This window comes from Lontra canadensis, unplaced genomic scaffold, assembly GCF_010015895.1.
Source record: "Lontra canadensis isolate GAN:19392208 unplaced genomic scaffold, GSC_riverotter_1.0 scaffold10, whole genome shotgun sequence".
Taxonomy (NCBI): domain Eukaryota; kingdom Metazoa; phylum Chordata; class Mammalia; order Carnivora; family Mustelidae; genus Lontra; species Lontra canadensis.
Window position 1 is genome coordinate 152,156 of NW_022631004.1, and position 17,964 is coordinate 170,119.

General features: G+C 36.4%; 1 protein-coding gene and 1 non-coding gene across 2 annotated transcripts in view; both read left to right on the top strand.

Moving 5' to 3' along the window:
* The window catches only part of TLL1 (tolloid like 1), a 170,299-nt gene that overhangs the window by 137,488 nt on the left and 14,847 nt on the right, over positions 1-17,964 (top strand). The window contains exons 20-21 of the mRNA XM_032855437.1: positions 411-536; positions 3,195-3,322. Of these exons, the coding sequence (XP_032711328.1) occupies positions 411-536; positions 3,195-3,322 (254 nt within the window). The remainder of the gene's footprint in view (positions 1-410; positions 537-3,194; positions 3,323-17,964) is intronic.
* On the top strand, positions 15,827-15,980 carry LOC116866778. The gene has a single exon (XR_004382473.1). It is a non-coding gene; the product is annotated as a small nucleolar RNA SNORA62/SNORA6 family (small nucleolar RNA).

Genomic DNA, 17,964 nt, shown 5'->3' on the forward strand with positions numbered 1-17,964 from the left:
ATAATACATAATACATCACCAGTTCTTGCATTTATTCAAAATACTCACGATTTTAAATTTATTTTTAAAAATTGGCAATAAATGTTTAAGGTTAGTTGGAAAGCGATTCATTCATTTCCTGTCTCCTACTCAAAACTCCTACTCCAGCCTTGGAGTGAAAGAGGCTATGAATTGTTATCTTAGAGTCAGCAGTGTTAAAAACTCAATTCATGGTACAGGGCTCCAAGCTAAACAAGGAATGGGTAAAACTAAGACACTAAAAATTTGGGAGGTTTTGTTTTATGTTGGGATCAAAGAAAGCTGTGACTTAGTTTACCCTTTGCCAGTGTTAACCACAACTAAAAGACTCTCCTTTGTTACCCTTTGTTTCTAAAGCTATTTACTAAACTGTGGGGTTATCTTTTTGCTAGACAAAGACGAATGCTCTAAGGATAATGGTGGGTGTCAACATGAGTGTGTCAACACCATGGGAAGCTACATGTGTCAGTGCCGTAACGGATTTGTGCTGCATGAAAATAAACATGACTGCAAGGAAGGTATGAAGGAGTGTTCTTTTCTTGACAACATCTAGAATTTCATGTAGTTTGGGTCAAGCACTGCTTCCAAGTAGAGTGAATCATATCAATGACTGATATCATTGTTGACCATTCAAATGTCAAAAAAAAAAAAAAGTGCAGTGTTGAGATATCCAAGGCATAATATTGGAAACCTCATAATACCTAAAGGTTCTGCACTTCACATATGGGTGGCATTAGAATAACTTTGTGTAACAGACATCGAAGTGGCTATGATGTCATCTGGCAGTCAGAAAAGCTCCACATTATGCCCAGGTTCTTGTAGAAGAGACCCTATAACAGTCTCCATATTTAAACTTGACTTCCGCTAAATGTTTTGCATTTGTTTTAATTTCCCTCCCCAGAATATCTCATGTAAGTGCTACATGAGTAATGGCACTTTAAATACCAAGCGTATCAAACTCAAATGCCTACCAGAAGAAAGATATTTGAAAATGGTAGATACTATGCCATTTAAAGTTCTAAGTCATGGGTTTGACAAAACAAAGCAAAACAGAACAAAACAAAACAAAAAATCAAAAAACAAAAAACAAAAACCCATCCCAATAGCACAATAGTAGTCTATCAGTTTTTGTCCCCAACATCTTATAATATTCTGATTTTATATTTTTATAAATATATACCTTTATCTCCTTAGCCAGTTTGAGGTAGATGGGAACAAAAAACAGTTACTTGGTTTTTTATTTCATCCTTTGAGGGTCTGCTCCTCAGTTTTCTACTTAATTTGGATTTATGCCCAATTTGGAAGAATTATAATGGCAGATTTTATAACTTTAGTTACTAGCTATATCATAGAGATTGGTAGGTTCCTGGCTAGAATCATAGTTAGATAGCAGCTCTTTGTATGAACATTGGAATAGTACAGGATATCCTGAACTGACCCTTGTTCCATTCAAATATTGTCACATGTCAGTTTTTTTTTTCTATTTTTTTTTTTCACTGAACCAATGATATTGCTCAGAATCATATGCAAGCAGGATTTTTTCCCCTCTTTTTACTTTCTTATATGAAGATAAACCTGTAAGGACTCTGATATTTATAACTTAGTACAGTATTCTGTTAAATCAACATGCTGGGGATTAGTGCAGTTATTTTACAGTTATGAAAGATAATTCAGAGAAAAAAGAGACAACTTTTGTAGAGTATGCATGTACCCTATGACTTACAAGTAACAACCATAAACTGGGACCTTAATTCCTTATTACAGTATGTATTTTCAAGAAAGGATTTCATAGGAAACTTGGTTTTAGATAGAATGGTATTTAGGCATCCCTAATAAAGTTCATTTTTACTGCCAGTAAAGGGTTGGGATTTTCTTTTTCCTCTGCTATGTATGGACACCTTCCAGAGTTTAGTAGTTAGCCTCCTGGCTTTGTCTTATAGGCTATTTCCATATCCTGGGGACTCCATATTTCATATGGCAAAGCAAGAATAGGGAAAATTGAACTTAGAAACTCGTTAAGATCTGGATTCTGAGACTTGTTACATGATCCTACATTGTTTGGAAGGAGCTGAATTTCTTCTCTTATTTTTGTATTCCTATGTTAGGAGTCAAATATCCTATGGAAACCTATCACAATTAAAAGAAAGATCTAGTCGTAAGGAATGCAACAACACATTTATGTTGGGCATTATACCCTTATTGCATAGCCCTACAGTGTAACAGGTATTTTGTCCATATAGTAAAGAATTTCCCCAAAGAGATTTGTTGGAAAATTTCAGAGAATTAGTTGTGTTTTAGAATGGGATACATAATACACAACAAATTGTTCCCTGTCTAAACTAAGATGTGTAGGGGGCTGCTTCATAAGTTACAGAGAATGGATAGAGCCTGAGGATATTAAAAATTTTTTTGACATTAATCATTTTTGAAGTTTGATATTTACAATGTGGAATAGTCTCCTTTAAGGTAAGGTCATTTTAATTGTGAAAGAAATTGTGAAAGAAATTATGAAAGAAATTTCAAAAGAATTGAAGGAAATAGCTTTCAAAATCAGTTTAGAAGCTATTTCCATGGCTAGTAGCTGTTCACTTATTTTTCTCCTTAGTGCTGCATTTTACTTTGATAAAATTAGGGTTAATTTACTTCAGCAGCTAAAATTATGGTTTAGGTATTCAAGTGTTTGCTTTAAGGGTGAGAGAAAATGTAAATACATGATCCATAAAATGGCTTAATGATGTTAATTAGCTGTAAATGATGTTTCTGCTAATAGAAAAAGATGAATTGAAAATGGCATAGTCCATTGATTATCATTTGTAGCATTGCATTAAATATTCTGCACATGCCAAGTGTTGATAACCTCAATTGTCAATATATGTTGCTTTGTTAAAATCAGAGCTTTCGGATCCAGCATTTTAAACTATTCCATTTTCTTTTAGGCATTTACCTAACTCACTGTAAACACTTAATTTCATGTGATCTAGAAAACAAACATTGCCTGATTATGATAGTGACATGTTTGCCAAAGCAGACGACTATGATAACAAGAGACTGGAGTGGTGATTAGTTAGTATTCAGGAAAATCTTTCCGCAGCATAGGGGGCAAATAGGCTACTTTCTTGCTAAACCAATCCTGGGCTAGATTTCCACACTGATTGATATTATTGTTATCGGCACAGCTGAGTGTGAACAGAAGATCCACAGTCCAAGTGGCTTCATCACCAGCCCCAACTGGCCAGACAAGTACCCAAGCAGGAAGGAATGCACTTGGGAAATCAGTACCACTCCTGGCCACCGAATCAAATTAGTAAGTGAGCTCGTCCTTCTTTCTGTTAAGCTGACTGCCCTTGTCTTTAGTGGCCAGCACATGGAAGTAAAATGAATATTTATTTAATAGAATTGAATTAGTGGGAAGCTGGAAAAGATTTTCTTTCTTATGCTTTCCTACTTACACTGAACAAATCCCTGCTTTCCTAGATCAAGATGCAGTAATGGCAGCCAAACAGTTTTCATATGGTGTCCTTATCCTTGATGATTTAAAAGGCATTATCAAAGTTACTGCAGAACAGTAGGCTCTACTTCCTAACATGTTATTGGTCATGATCTTTCCAAGAGGGGAAAATAAAGAAAGGAACAAGAAATCATCTGAAAGTCAGCAAGAAAGAAATAAAATAACTGTTCACATAAACATAACATAGTACTGCTTGTGTCAATTCTATGTACCTCATAGATGAAATGCATGTATTTTTTTATAAAAAATGTTGTCTTGTAATGACAAATCGTTTTTTCATAACATCATTGCCTTCCCTAGATGGATACTGGTATCCTTAGAACTCCCCTAAACTCAAATATGAATTTAATGTTTGTCTTTCCTCCTGTGTTCTTTGTCTTGTGTTCTGTCCTGATCATCTGGTAATATATATTAAGTTTTATCACAAGCTGTAGATAGTTGAAGAGTATAATGTAAGGAAATAATAATAAGAATATAGAAATTTTAATAATTTTCCATAAATGCTGTTGTCAAAATCAGGAGGAAATGTCAGCCAGCAAGGCTCAGGACAGTCCAGTAGCATCATAATAAAGGACAAGACATTGTCTTGAGGAAGAGGCTACCGGTCTAACATATGGTAGCTTACTGGACCAGTCCAGCCATTAGGTTAATCTTAAAACTTTGTTTTTAACCTTTCTTTTCAGTGAATTTGGTGGGAAAGGGGAGAAGCATTACTTATATGTGACATTATAATAATAAAATTAGAGAAAGTCACCAAGACCTTCACAGCTACCTGGAGTTTCTTGCAATCACTGTATTTGTAAAATATCAGTAAATATCTATCCAAACAGAAACGTCAGTTTATTTTAGCCACTGTTTGGAAAGATGCTAGATGGTAAGGTGACAGTATTGTGGGAACATGATTATTTGCCAGTCCTTTCCAAGGTCCTGATTGAGAGGACCATTCTGAAGCTTATGGGCTGTGTTCTTTTTAACAGTGCGGTTAGCTAAAGAAATTGGAAAATAGATTTTTCTGAAGACATTGTGTTTTGTAGATCCACATTTTGTCTGCTATAACATTCCTTCTGTCTGAAGACAGATTCATTTTATATTTTGTGTAGGTTATGTCTCTGCAGTATCACTTTTTTTAAGGATATTTTCATTGGGTATTAAATTCTAGGATGACAATTTCATTTTCTTGTCTATACTTTAAACACTGACTCCATTATTTTTTCACTTTCATGGTTTCTCATAAGCCTGTTATAAATACTATGTTTATTCCTTTTTTTCCCCTATTGCTATCTTCAACATTTTTTATGAGAAGTTTGAATATAATGTATCTAGGTGTGTACGTGTGTTTAGAAATATTGTGGGATTCATTTTTCTCAAAATTCTCTGAATTTCTTGCATCTGTATTATGATGTTTGTTAAGAATTTCTGAAAATTCTCTGCCATTATTTCTTCACAAAATTCTTTTTTACTATAGTCTCTCCTTTCCTTCTGTGATTCAAATTACACATATACTAGGCTGTTTTATATTATACCATAATCTTGGGTGCTCTGTTACTTTTCTTTCACTCTTCTTGAGTCTAAGTTTGCATAAATTTCTGTGGACCTGTATTCAAGTTCAGTGATTATTTCTTTGGCTCTCTTGAGTCTCCTTGGTGAGATTATTAACACGTTATTTTTCCTTCTTACCATGTTTTTTAATTCTAGCATTTTAATTTGACTCATTATCATAGCTTTCATGTTTATTAGTTTGCTTGGGTTGCCAAACCAAAATACCATCAATGGTATTTTGAGAGGCTGACCGAGAGGCTAAAACAATTTAAAAAAAATATTTTCTTACAGTTTTGGAAGCTAGAAGTTTAAGATTAAGGTCCTGTCAGGTTGGTGTCTGGTAATGCCTCATCTCCTGGTTTGTAGACTGCTACTTTGTTGTTGTATGCTCACATGGTCTTTCTTGTGCATGTGCACAGATAGAATAAGCTCTGATGTCTTCTGTCCACTTTTTAACTGGATTATTTGGTTTTCAGGTGGTTGAATTAAATAAGTTCTTTTGGATGGTAACCCTTTATCAGATAAACAATTTGCAAATATCTTCTCCCATTCTGTAAGCTACCTTACAGTTTTGTTGATCATTTCCTTCACTGTGCAGTAACTTTTTATTTTGATAAAGTCCCAATAGTTCATTCTTGCTTTTGTTTTCCTTGCCTCTGGAGACATGTTTAGCAAAAAGTTGCTGTGGCCAAGGTCAGAGAGGTTGCTGCTTATGTTCTCCTCTAGCATTTTTGATGGGTTTTTGTCTCACTGTTATGTCTTTATCTATTTTGGATTTATTTTTGTGTGTAGTATAAGAAAGTGATCCTTTACTATCATCTTTAGCATAGTAATTATAGTTATTTTAATTTATTTTTTTTAAAGAGAGAGTATGCAGACAGGGGTGGGAGCAGAGGGATATGGAGAGAGAGAATCTCAAGCAGGCTCCATGTCTGACAAAGCCATCTGGGTGCCCCAATCTTAGTTACTTAACTTCTGTCTCATAGTTTAAACATAGGGGTTATGTCTGTGTCTGTTCTGTTTGTTATTTTCTGTTTTAGTAGTGTATTTTTTCTTTTTGTGTGTCATGTAATTTTTTATTATATACCCAGCATTATGTGGATGACAGTAGAGACTTTATGTCTGGAACTTGACACATCTCTACTGAGGCTATTAGCACATGTGTGTGTGTGGGAGTGGATGGTATTGAGGAAATATCTAGTTAGTAAAGCTGAATTTGGGTTATCTTGTTCTTATGATGGTCTTTGGTGCACCATTGGCCTTAATTTCCTTTTTTTAAAAAATTGAAGGCTGGGATTTCAGCAGCATTTCACAATGTTTCTACTTTAGCTTTAGCTTCCCTGTTTATTTCCACCATGAGTTATTTTCCTTTCCACACTTTGCCTTCCCCAGTGGTAGACTGCAGTTTCTTCTTACTGGGTGCTTGTTGTTCTGGTGGCGAGGACAAGGGGTTCACTATTGTCTTAGTACAGCTTCCACTGTAGGCCCTGAAGATTTAGGTCTTGGAGGTGGTGTTTCTCAGTGGTCCTGTGTCTTTCTTCTGTGGCAATCAAACTCCATCTCATATCTCTGGTAGGTCTTCCACGAGAGTTTCTTGTCCCTTCCAGAGTGATAATAGGTCTCCACTGTTCTTGCTGTAGGATCCTGTGACCAGTGCTTCTCCAGAGGCAGACATGGTTTATTGTGGGGTTTTGTTGATCTTATTTTGTTTTTTTGTTTTTTGCTTGGCTACAGTGGGTCTGTATCTTTGCCCTCGTGGTGACAGGGTTTTCTTTCCCTCTCCCAGGAGCTTAAGGTTTGTTTTCTAGGGAAGGGTTGCATCAGGGCTTCATATTTTGCTCACAGCAGTGACCACTTCACTCCTCCAAACCTGCAACACTGAGGAAGACACTTGGCCTTCTGAACCGCCCATGATTTTTCTCATGAACAAGAGAAGAGGCTTTAAGTGGGTTCTAACATCCCCTGTGTCTATAGCTCCCAGGGGCTTTGTATTCTTAACTCTAGTCCACACCTGACTTCTACCAGTTTATTAAAAATTATAGCTGACTACTTGTTGCCTGGTTGTATGGCACCCAGCACATCTCTTCCTTCCATGGTCTGCCAGTGGTGAGCAGGGGCTTGTGTCTCATTTCTCCTTGGAGGGGGCTGAGATTCAGTGCATTACATATTGCTTGGTTGACTATTGACTTCAGCTCTTTGAAGTGTTCAGCGAAGTTGTGATTTTTAAAGTTTACATGGGTTTTTCTTGTTGTTGGGGTAGAAGCAACACTAGTTCCAGCTATCTGTATCCAAGAAGAAGTAGAACTCCCGATATACCCCAGTTTTAAAAATGACAATATTTTATTCTTTTTTAGTTTTGTATCCTTCAGGTTATTGAACTCCCCTTCCAACTCTAGAATAGTCTGTTCCTTTACAAATTGCAAGTTTTAATTTTCATGCAAATATTCCCCTTGAAGGTCAGGATATAAAACATGCCTGTCAACAGTGGTCATGCTTACTAGTATCCTAAGAAGGAAATTCTCAGGAAGAAAACAAAAGCTTTGGGCACATATTGATCTTTAAGTATTTGATTTTGTGATCTTTGTGGAAGTCATTACAGTTTAACCCTAGGCTTTCTCAAATATTAGCATGCATCAAAATTACCTGGAAGGTCTGTTAAAACATACATAACTGCACCCCAAAGTTTCTAAATTGAAACATAATACTGATACCCAGTTTCTTAACTTAGTAGTCATGTTCATATAAAACTTCACTCTCAATATACTCTAAGAGTTAGGATCACTAGAAAGTGTGTCATAACCTCAGCTGCCAACTTAAAGTGATGTTTTAGTTCCATATTTTTAAATTCTTACCACTTCAGTGTTGTTGCTTCTGTCTACTGTCGTTGTCTCCCTTCTTGTTATATAACTGCTAACTAATCTTATCTACTTTAAGACTGTTTATAGCAGATATCAACCAATGGACATTTGGCCAAACCTGTTTATAATTCCATTTGAAACCATTCAGCCACCTTCCTATGTAGTTAGACACTTATTGTATATCACATATTATCAAAAAGATAACATTGTTCAAGATAGATGCATTTTTCCTGATTTCTTTAGTATCCTTAATTTTCATGGATCCTTCATTTTCATGGAAGAACTTGAACGCAAGCTTAATTTGGAAAATAGATTCCAAGGAAATTTGGAAAATTATTAAATCTTTTAATACCCTTAGGCTAAGAGCTACTGATAGATACTTAGTTACAAACTAAACTCTAGCCACCTGGGCAAAGAGAGAAAGCAAAGAAAACATTTGATCTCTCTCTGTAGACAATGGAGCTTTCTTTACAACTTATATATTGTTACTCCTCTTTACTTAGGCTCCGTAGAAAAATAAGGAAACATTTTTAAATATTTCACTTATTCATATCAAAGGAAAGGAAATTGTTTCTAAAGACAGTTTCATGAGCTATAAAGAAAACCACTGTTTGTGGATTTTAAGAGACTTACTGTTCTTTGTAACACAAATATTCCTTTACCTTGATATAGAGTTGTGTTGGATTATATGCAGGTAGTGGTTTGTGGGTCAAACAAGCCTTTCACTATGGCTCAGATAACCGTATTTCAGTTAATTTGGTTTATTTGTAAGGCTACAAATATCACAGTTATTTAGACAATATTGCAATTCTGGAGGTAAATGACTTATAATAAAATTCAGTGCCCTTTGAGTGATATGAGTATTTTTGTGCATAGTATTCACTTACCATAAGTATAGTTAGTTCACAATGTGATCAACCATGTCTAATGTCTATTATTGTACAGTAATGTAAGGACTGAACTGTAAGTCGTGGTCAGCTTACTACAGATTTACAGAAATTTAAGACTTTGGGCAGTATAACACAACTATTCTTTCTTATGCACTGTTTTAGTTATCTATTGTTTCATAATAAACTAACCCAAAACCTCATGGCTTCAAACAAGCACCATTTTATTATATCCCATGGTTTGTGGAGAAGGAGGGTCATGATTTCAGTAGTGCTTTTCTGATGATTCTTCTGTTGCCCATGGCAGGGTTCAAGGTCAGTGATATTCACCTGGGTATGGTCTGATTTGGAGGGTCAAGGTGGCTTTAATTGTATGCCTGTCATCTTGATGGAGAGGGCTAGAAGGTATCTCAGCTGGAATAATGAGAACACTTACACATGACCATTCTAACATGTTGGTCTCAAAACCATATTCTTCACATGGTAGTAATGGGTCCCCAAAGAGAGTATTTCAGGAGTCCCAGGAGGACACCACAGAAGCCCCTGAACGTTACCTTCTCACACCCTATTGGTTAAGGAAATTACAAAGGCTGGCCCAGATTCCAGCAGCAGAGAATTAAGTCTCATATCTTAATGGGGAGAGTAGCAGACAATGTGGAGCCATTTTTAATCCCATACATGCATTTAAATATGTGAGACTGCACATATTCTGAAAGTAAAGGTAACACCAGTAGTTCCTGCTTTTCCTCTCTTGACAGATTTGCTGTGGGTAAAGTCCAGAATGTGTAGCCAGAATAGATTCAGGCTGGAGTATACCATCTGATATACAAGCAGGAAATCTTTAAGGGTGATTTTTTTAAAAAATGATGCAGAGAATACTGTCCAGTAATATGAAACAACAATTTGAACATAATAGTATCTTAAATTATGTCTATATACATAATAAACATTAATTTTGGTCCCTAGATCATGAGTTTACTATTATAAATCTAAATATAAAAGTTAAATAGAATTGTATCTATGAATGATTATATTGGTTCTTGAAGATTTTTTGTATATTCTTTCATATACTTTTTTGACATATGCTCTGATCTTTATAATACCTTGAAATACTATCTTTATATACATGTAATAAGGTAGAGAGCTGGAATCCAGAGATCCTGAGAGAGTCCTTTAAAAGGGGCCTATTCCAAGATAAGCACTCTCATGTAATTCCACAAATAAAAATATAAATATTCTCCAGTTTTTCATTTCTAGGAGTGTTCTCCAAATAATAAAAGGCAGCTTGACTGGGCCCTTCTCGTACCTCACAAAACTGTACTCGGACTAAATAGCATTAAGAACTAATTGGTGTTAAAAAAAAAAAAAAAAAGACAATGTGTGTATAGTGCCTAAAGATTTCAGAGTAGTATCATGTATAGTATCTCAGGTTTGTATCACAGATGACACTTAGAGATAAGGAAGTTGTCGCTGGCAGTTAGGTAAGTTGGCAAGTTTATAAAGCTGACAGGAGCTTAAATACCTTCAAGCCCAAGATTTTCTCCTACATTTTATCTAATTTTTTTTTTAAATTTTAGCACCCTGCATCCATAATTGCTGTGTATGTGTGCATATACAATGATTTAAATGGAAAATATTAATAAGATAAAATTACAGTGATTAAGTAAAATGAATACCTAATAGAGACTTGGAGGGATCAGGAATGTATATTTTGTGTGTGTGTGTTTTAAGATTTTTAAAATAAAGTTATTTATTTGAGAGAGAGAGAACTCATGAACAGGGAGGAGGGAGAGAGGAAGAAGCAGACTCCCCACTGAGCAGGGAGATTGATGTGAGGTCCTGGGATCATGACTCGAGCCGAAGGCAGATGCTTACCATCCAGGCCCCTCTAGAAACATATATTTTGAACTTAAAGTGACTTGTGTCTAAACCTAACTAGCCATATTATCTTGAGAAAAATATTAATCCTTTTAAGTCTCAGTTTCTTCCTTTGGAAATTGGAGCTAATACTCGGGAATTCTGTGTGTGCATTAAATGAGTTTGCATATAAAGTGTTTGGCATAATAGCATATTAAAAGCCAATAAACATTGACATATTATATCCAAATAGTAACTATAATTATGACAATGATTAGTAATAAGAATTATTGGGTAATTCAACCATGATCAAGATTTTGTGTAGCCTTATGAATTTGAAACTCAATTCTAACAAGTAAAAATAGAGCTAATGACGGCTTTTCAGAAAACTTTCTTTAAGGGGCAAGAGAGGAAATATGGACTTTGTAGATTATGGGTCTGTGTTGTTACAATTTAATTCTGCTATTTGAGTGTGATAGCATCCACAGAAAATACACAAATGAATGTACGTGGTTGTGGTCCAATAAAAGTTTAATTACAAAAACAGCCTGAGGGCCAGACTTGCACTGCAGGCTTTAGTTCGTTAAGACAGAGTGTGAAATCATGGAGTCTTAAGTGTCTGTGGTCATTTTCCTTGAAATCACAGAGGGTGAAAACATTTAGTTCTTCGTTTTTGTAGTAGACAAAATAATGTTCCGCATCTCCCCAAAGATGTCCATGTCCTGATCCCCAGAACCTAAGCATGTTACCTTATGTGGTACAAGGAACTGTGGTTAAAGTAAAGATCTTGAAATGTAGGGATTATCCTGGATTATCTGGGTGGGCTTGATGTGGTCACAGGGGTACTTATAAGAAGGAAGCAAGAGGTCAGGGAGAGAGAAGTTGCTAGACTGTTGGTTTTGAAGATGGAGCAAAGGGACTTGAGCCAAGGAATGAGGGCAGTCTTGAGAAGATGGGCAAAATTCAAGGAAACAGATCCTTACTTCCCTTTGGAAGGTCCAGCACTGCTTGCCCATTTTAGACTTGCAACCACCATAGCTCTAGGAGAATAAATGTGTGTCATTTAAGCGCCTAAATTTGTGGTAATTTGTTACAGCAGCAGTAAGAAACTAATATGTTTGGGGTGTGTGTGTGTGTGTGTGTGTGTGTGTGTTTATTATGAGATTCAAACTGTGTGTTAATAGCTTTAAAGTAGAAAGAAACCCTGGTCGAAAGATATTTGGGGAGGAGAAAGTCTTATTAGAAAAGAGATGAAGTTCTGAATGAATAAGGACAAGGATTTCTTTTACTCCTGACTTCATCCTGTCTTGGTTCTGAGAGACATAACTGATTATTAAATTTTGGGTACTTTTAAAATATTTTTAAATATTAAAACATTAAGGGGTGCCTGGGTGGCTCAGTGGGTTAAAGCCTCTGCCTTTGGCTCAGGTCATGATCCCAGGGTCGTGGGATCGGGCTCTCTGCTCAGCAGGGAGCCTGCCTCACCCCCCTCTCTGCCTGCCTCTCTGCCTACTTGTGATCTCTGTCTGTCAAAAAAAAAAAAAAAAAAAAATCTTAAAAACAAAAGAAACATTAAAACCAAAACACAACAAAAACAAACCAACAAAACAGAAACAAAGTTCCAGGCATAGGAATGTCCAGCAATAGGCCAATATGCTTATGTCATGTTTATTTGATTTACCATATCCTGGAGTTTTGCCATGTTACATAGTTGCAATTTATAGCTTCATATATGGAATATTTAGAAAACAAAAACACCTACGAATGTTACATAATTCTCCACCATAAATCCACAAAAAGTGCATTTGATTGCAGCTTTAGAGGACTCATGGAACAGAAAAGCTCTTTTGAATCAGAAGGCTGAGTTCTGTATTCCACTCTGCCATGTTTCCTGCTGGCCTCTAATCCTTCCAATATGGTATGGGAGACCAAACGATGGTTCTCACTGAAGACAGGAAAACGCAAATGATGGCTGGATCCGGGAGCTCTAAATTATCTCACAGCTGCTCAAATGTCATCAGTCTCTTTCAAACTCTTACTTTTAATGGTCACCCTGGCTAAATTTTATTTCTGCATTAAATGCTATCATCTTATTTTCTTGTCCGTTGTGAGTATATGTGGCAGCTCTGAATGGCCTTATCCTTTAGCCAGCACCTGCATGTTCAATAAAAGCACCTCTACAGATGTTCATGCGAGGCTGCAAATGTATATGGCAGCCTGGCTGGTGGCCAGCTCGGTAGATTAGACGTGCTTGGGTGTTCCAGAAACACATAGTTATTCTTTCCATAGCCTAAAATGAGAATTCGATTTTATTGCTTTTGAATGGGACTCCTTAATCTCTTAGTTTGCCTTGTGGGAAATGCATTAGTATTTCTGACTAGAGCTCATGGTTATTTGCTCTTTTTTGGTTTCTTTAAAGCCTAGATTAGTAACCTTAAAATCATAGAAATATAATCATGGAATGAGTGAGTTTAAATGTTGGAATACTAAAATGTCTATAAAGTTTTAGTGTAAACACTTAAGAAAAATATTTTAAAGTTCCCCAAAAGAGGGTAGTGTTTCAGCAGAAATCGGACTTTCAGATAGGTCCATACAGCAGCTCTGCAAGAAGCCCTGTTACCCTTGTGAAGTTGACGGATGTTTTGGGAAGGGAAGCGTCTTTGTGGGGTGCAGTTCTGTAGCATCAGTTCCTGGTGGCTAGAAATCTCCATATTCTGCATTATTTAGATATAGACATTCATGGCTCAGCATGTGTCATAAAATAAGGTAATAAACTGTATCTTTGGGAATTCTACACAAATATATATATATATACACACATATATGTATATGTATATATATATATATTTAAGATTTTTCCCAATTTCCCATGGGCCTCTATCATACCTTTCTGTGATCCAGAAATATTTTTTTATTGAGGCAACATCACTACCTATGGAGGTCTTTAGAGGTGGACACCTCTGTGATATTAAGATCCAGATTTATGAAATGTTAGCATGTGAGTTAGTCACGCTTTCGCTTGTGTGTGGTGGAGCATTCGGGTGAGACTGACTTCTGGAAAAGGACCACCCAATCTTTGCAGATGACCTAATTTTCCAAGAGGAAAATTCACTACTACCTGAATGAATGAGAATTGTCAGTATCCCTTGATAATATGTCAGCTGACTAGCCTTTGCCTAATTAGACCCTCATAGAGTCAGTTTGGTTCTATTAGCAATATGACAAACAGCGGGAGCCAATTGGTTCCAGACCAGGTGTCAGTGTGCCCCCAGCTCATGAGTGCATGCCACTTCGTGTGGCGTTGCTCTCTTCTATAAAACAGATGCTGTGACTCACTCCAGACATCCTGCATTCCATTAGGGAGTGAAGTGGTCACTTAGTTATCTCATTCACTCGGTTTTCAGTGGATCGAACATGCGTCATCCATAGATTCTGATCCCATTTTAACTGTTACTTAAATGATGTGCTTTAGAATACCATCACCCCCATCATTCTTAGAGTTTTCTCTTCTACACAGTAGGTTTCTCTGCTCTTTATATTTATAGTTGAATGACTCTACATCACATTCAGAAGACACAATTGTTCGACATGCAATGGTTTTCAGATGTTGGTATTCTTCTGAAACAATACTTTCATTTTTTTCAATATTTCAATATTGACTTTATAATTCAGAAGCTTGGTTTCATAGTTAATAGAGAATTCTAAGTGCGGTTAAGCCAATTATCTCCTATTGGTTTCTTTCTTTTTTTTTTTTTTTTTAAGATTTTTATTTATTTATTTGACACAGAGAGAGCACAAGTAGGCAGAGAGGCAGGCAGAGAGAGAGGAAGGGAAGCAGGCTCCCTGCTGAGCAGAGAGCCCGATGCCGGGCTCGATCCCAGGACCCCGGGATCATGACCTGAGCCGAAGGCAGAGGCTTAACCCACTGAGCCACCCAGGTGCCCCATCTCCTATTGGTTTCTTAACACAGTCATACTGAGACAGTGTCTATGTGCATAATAGTAGCCGACTAAGTACCAGCTCACAAGAGGCAGAAACACGGAAGTGTTGGCATGCCACGTTCGCAGCGTTTCCATCCATGGGGTTGGCCCTTTACATGGAATAGGTAGATAGGTAAATGAATCCACCAGCCAACCATCCATTCAGGGTCTTCTATATCCCTTCTAGTCCATTCTCTGCTGCTGGATTGCAGAGATAAATGGCAGCAAACTTCAGTGATTACCTGCTTTGGATGTTGTACTTCATGGTAAATGCACTCTGCTAAAATGTCCTTGTTCACTGTATTTTTCTGTACTGTTTTTTCTTTGTTTCCTGTAAGATTCTTTGTGCAGGATTCATCTCTTTCACACTATCCAGTGTCTTTGGTAGAATGAAGGGAACATTCTTTTTTACTCATAATGGTTATAACAAATAAATGGCTCTCTAATGCTTATTGGTCATTATCATTTTAATTTATGCTTTTGAAGGTAGGGTGCAGTGGAATATGGCAGTAGAGATCAGCTCTCTGACTTTTCTTTGTTTCTTCTTTTAAGAACCTTTCATTCCTTTCTCCTACTCCCTAGTTAATATTAATTGCTTCTTTCATTTCTTTCCTCACTCCTCCAAAGCCAGTGATAGTAGACTGCTGTGTGTTAAGGAATAGATAACTGGCCAGCTCTAAAGGAGAACCATTCTTAGTCAATTTTTTTCTTTCAAAATTACAAAAATATATGTCTTAATTAAACTTAAAATTGTGATAACATCACAAAATTGTATTAAAAAGAATGAATGTAAAAAGTTTGCATGCAAATATTTTATGCTGCAGAGGCTGAAGAAAAATTAATGAATTTTCAAGGATATATTCTATTTCTCCAGCTTTATTTTCCTTGTTCTTTATTTATTTATTCTTTATTATTTATGTCCTTATTCTCTATTTATTCTTTATTTTCTTATTCTTTCAGCTTTGCTAAAAAATTTTTAGTAGGAATGATAGTTTATTTTTTGAAGGTATGATGGTTTTTCTATGGAAGGGAAAAAGCCTTAATTGGCAGTGGCAAATAACCTAGCATTCCTGGAATTATTAATAATTTGGACGTTACTATTTTCAATCTGTCTTAAACTTTCCTTTGTGTTGTTTAATGTGTTATACATTTAATGAATTTTTGTTTTAAGAATTTTCTTCTGCATATTGTTAAAGTTTGGAGTTGGGGCCGCTGGCTGGCCATGAGCTTACAAGTGTAGGTAATGCACTACAATGAAGGGCAGATCTTCCACTAACATCACTAGGGTCTCTGGCCCAATGAGTGAAGTCTGATAATAATTCTTGCTACAAGTATTAAAAAAAGTATAAGAATTTGCTAAGACCTATATGTGAAATTACTACACAGGAAAATTAAAATAATTTTTAAAGACATACTAAACTTTGCAAGACTCTATTAAAATAAATGTACCATCTATCTTAAAAGTAAATTAAAAATAATCTAGCCTAAAATCATATTAGTATTTTTTTTATTTCCCATAAGCATCATTTTATTTTAGTTTTCTATTTTTTCATAAACATCATTTAATTTTTAAAAATTTTTAAATTAACATATAAACTATTATTAGCCCCAGGGGTACAGGTCTGTGAATCGCCAGGTTTACACACTTCACAGCACTCACCATAGCACATACCTTCCGCAGTGTCCATAACCCCACCTCCCTCTCCCTACCCCCCTCATCCCGGCAACCCTTAGTCTGTTTTGTGAGATTAAGAGTCTCTTATGGTTTGTCTCCCTCCCGATCCCATCTTGTTTCATTTTTTCCTTTCCTGTCCCCCAAAACCCCCACTTTGCCCCTGAACTTCCTCATATCAGGGAGATCATAATGATAATTGTCTTTCTCTGATTGACTCATTTCGCTCAGCATAATACCTTCTAGTTCCATCCATGTTGTTGCAAATGGCAAGATTTCATTTCTTTTGATGGCTGCATAGTATTCCATTGTATATATATACACCACTTCTTCTTTATCCATTCATCTGTTGATGGACATCTAGGTTCTTTCCATAGTTTGGCTATTGTGGACATTGCTGCTATAAACATTCGGGTGCTTATGCCCCTTCAGATCACTACATTTGTATCTTTATGGGTAAATACCCAGTAGTGCAATTGCTGGGTCATAGGGTAGCTCTGTTTTCAACTTTTTGAGGAAGCTCAGTGCTGTTTTCCAGAGTGGCTGCACCAGCTTACATTCCCACCAACAGTGTAGGAGGGTTCCCCTTTCTCCACATCCTTGCCAGCCTCTGTCATTTCCTGGCTTGTTAATTTTAGCCATTCTGACTAGGGTGAGGTGGTATCTCATTGTGGTTTTGATTTGTATTTCCCTGATGCCAACTGATATGGAGCACTTTTTCATGTGTCTGTTGGCCATCTGGATGTCTTCTTTGCAGAAATGTCTGTTCATGTCCTCTGCCCATTTCTTGATTGGATTATTTGGTCTTTCGGTTTTGAATTTGATAAGTTCTTTATAGATTTTGGATACCAGCCCTTTATCTGATATGTCATTTGCAAATATCTTCTCCCATTCTGTCAGTTGTCTTTTGGTTCTGTTGACTGTTTCCTTTGCTGTAAAAAAGCTTTTGATCTTGAGGAAGTCCCAATAGTTCATTTTTGCCCTTGCTTCCCTTGCGTTTGGCAATGTTTCTAGGAAAATAGTTGCTGCAGCTGAGGACGAAGAGGTTGCTGCCTGTGTTCTCCTCAAGGATTTTGATGGATTCCTTTCTCACACTGAGGTCTTTTATCTATTTTGAGTCTATTTTCATGTGTGGTGTAAGAAAATGGTCCAGTTTCATTCTTCTACATGTGGCTGTCCAATTTTCCCAACACCATTTGTTGAAGATACAGTCTTTTTTCCATTGAACATTCTTTCCTGCTTTGTCGAAGACTCGTTGACCATAGAGTTGAGGGTCTATTCTGGGCTCTCTATTTTGTTCCATTGATCTATGAGTCTGATTTTGTGCCAGTACCATACTATCTTGATGATTACAGATTTGTAATAGAGCTTGAAATCTGGAATTGTGATGCCACCAACTTTGGCTTTCTTTTTCAACCTTCCTCTGGCTATTTGAGGTCTTTTCTGGTTCCATATAAATTTTAGGATTATTTGTTCCACCTCTTTGGAAAAAAAAAAGGATAGCATTTTGATAGGGATTGCATTAAACGTGTAGATTGCTTTAGGTAGCATAGACATTTTCACAATATTTGTTCTTCCAATCCACGAGCACGGAACATTTTTCCATTTCTTTGTGTCTTCCTCCATTTCTTTCGTGAGTACTTTA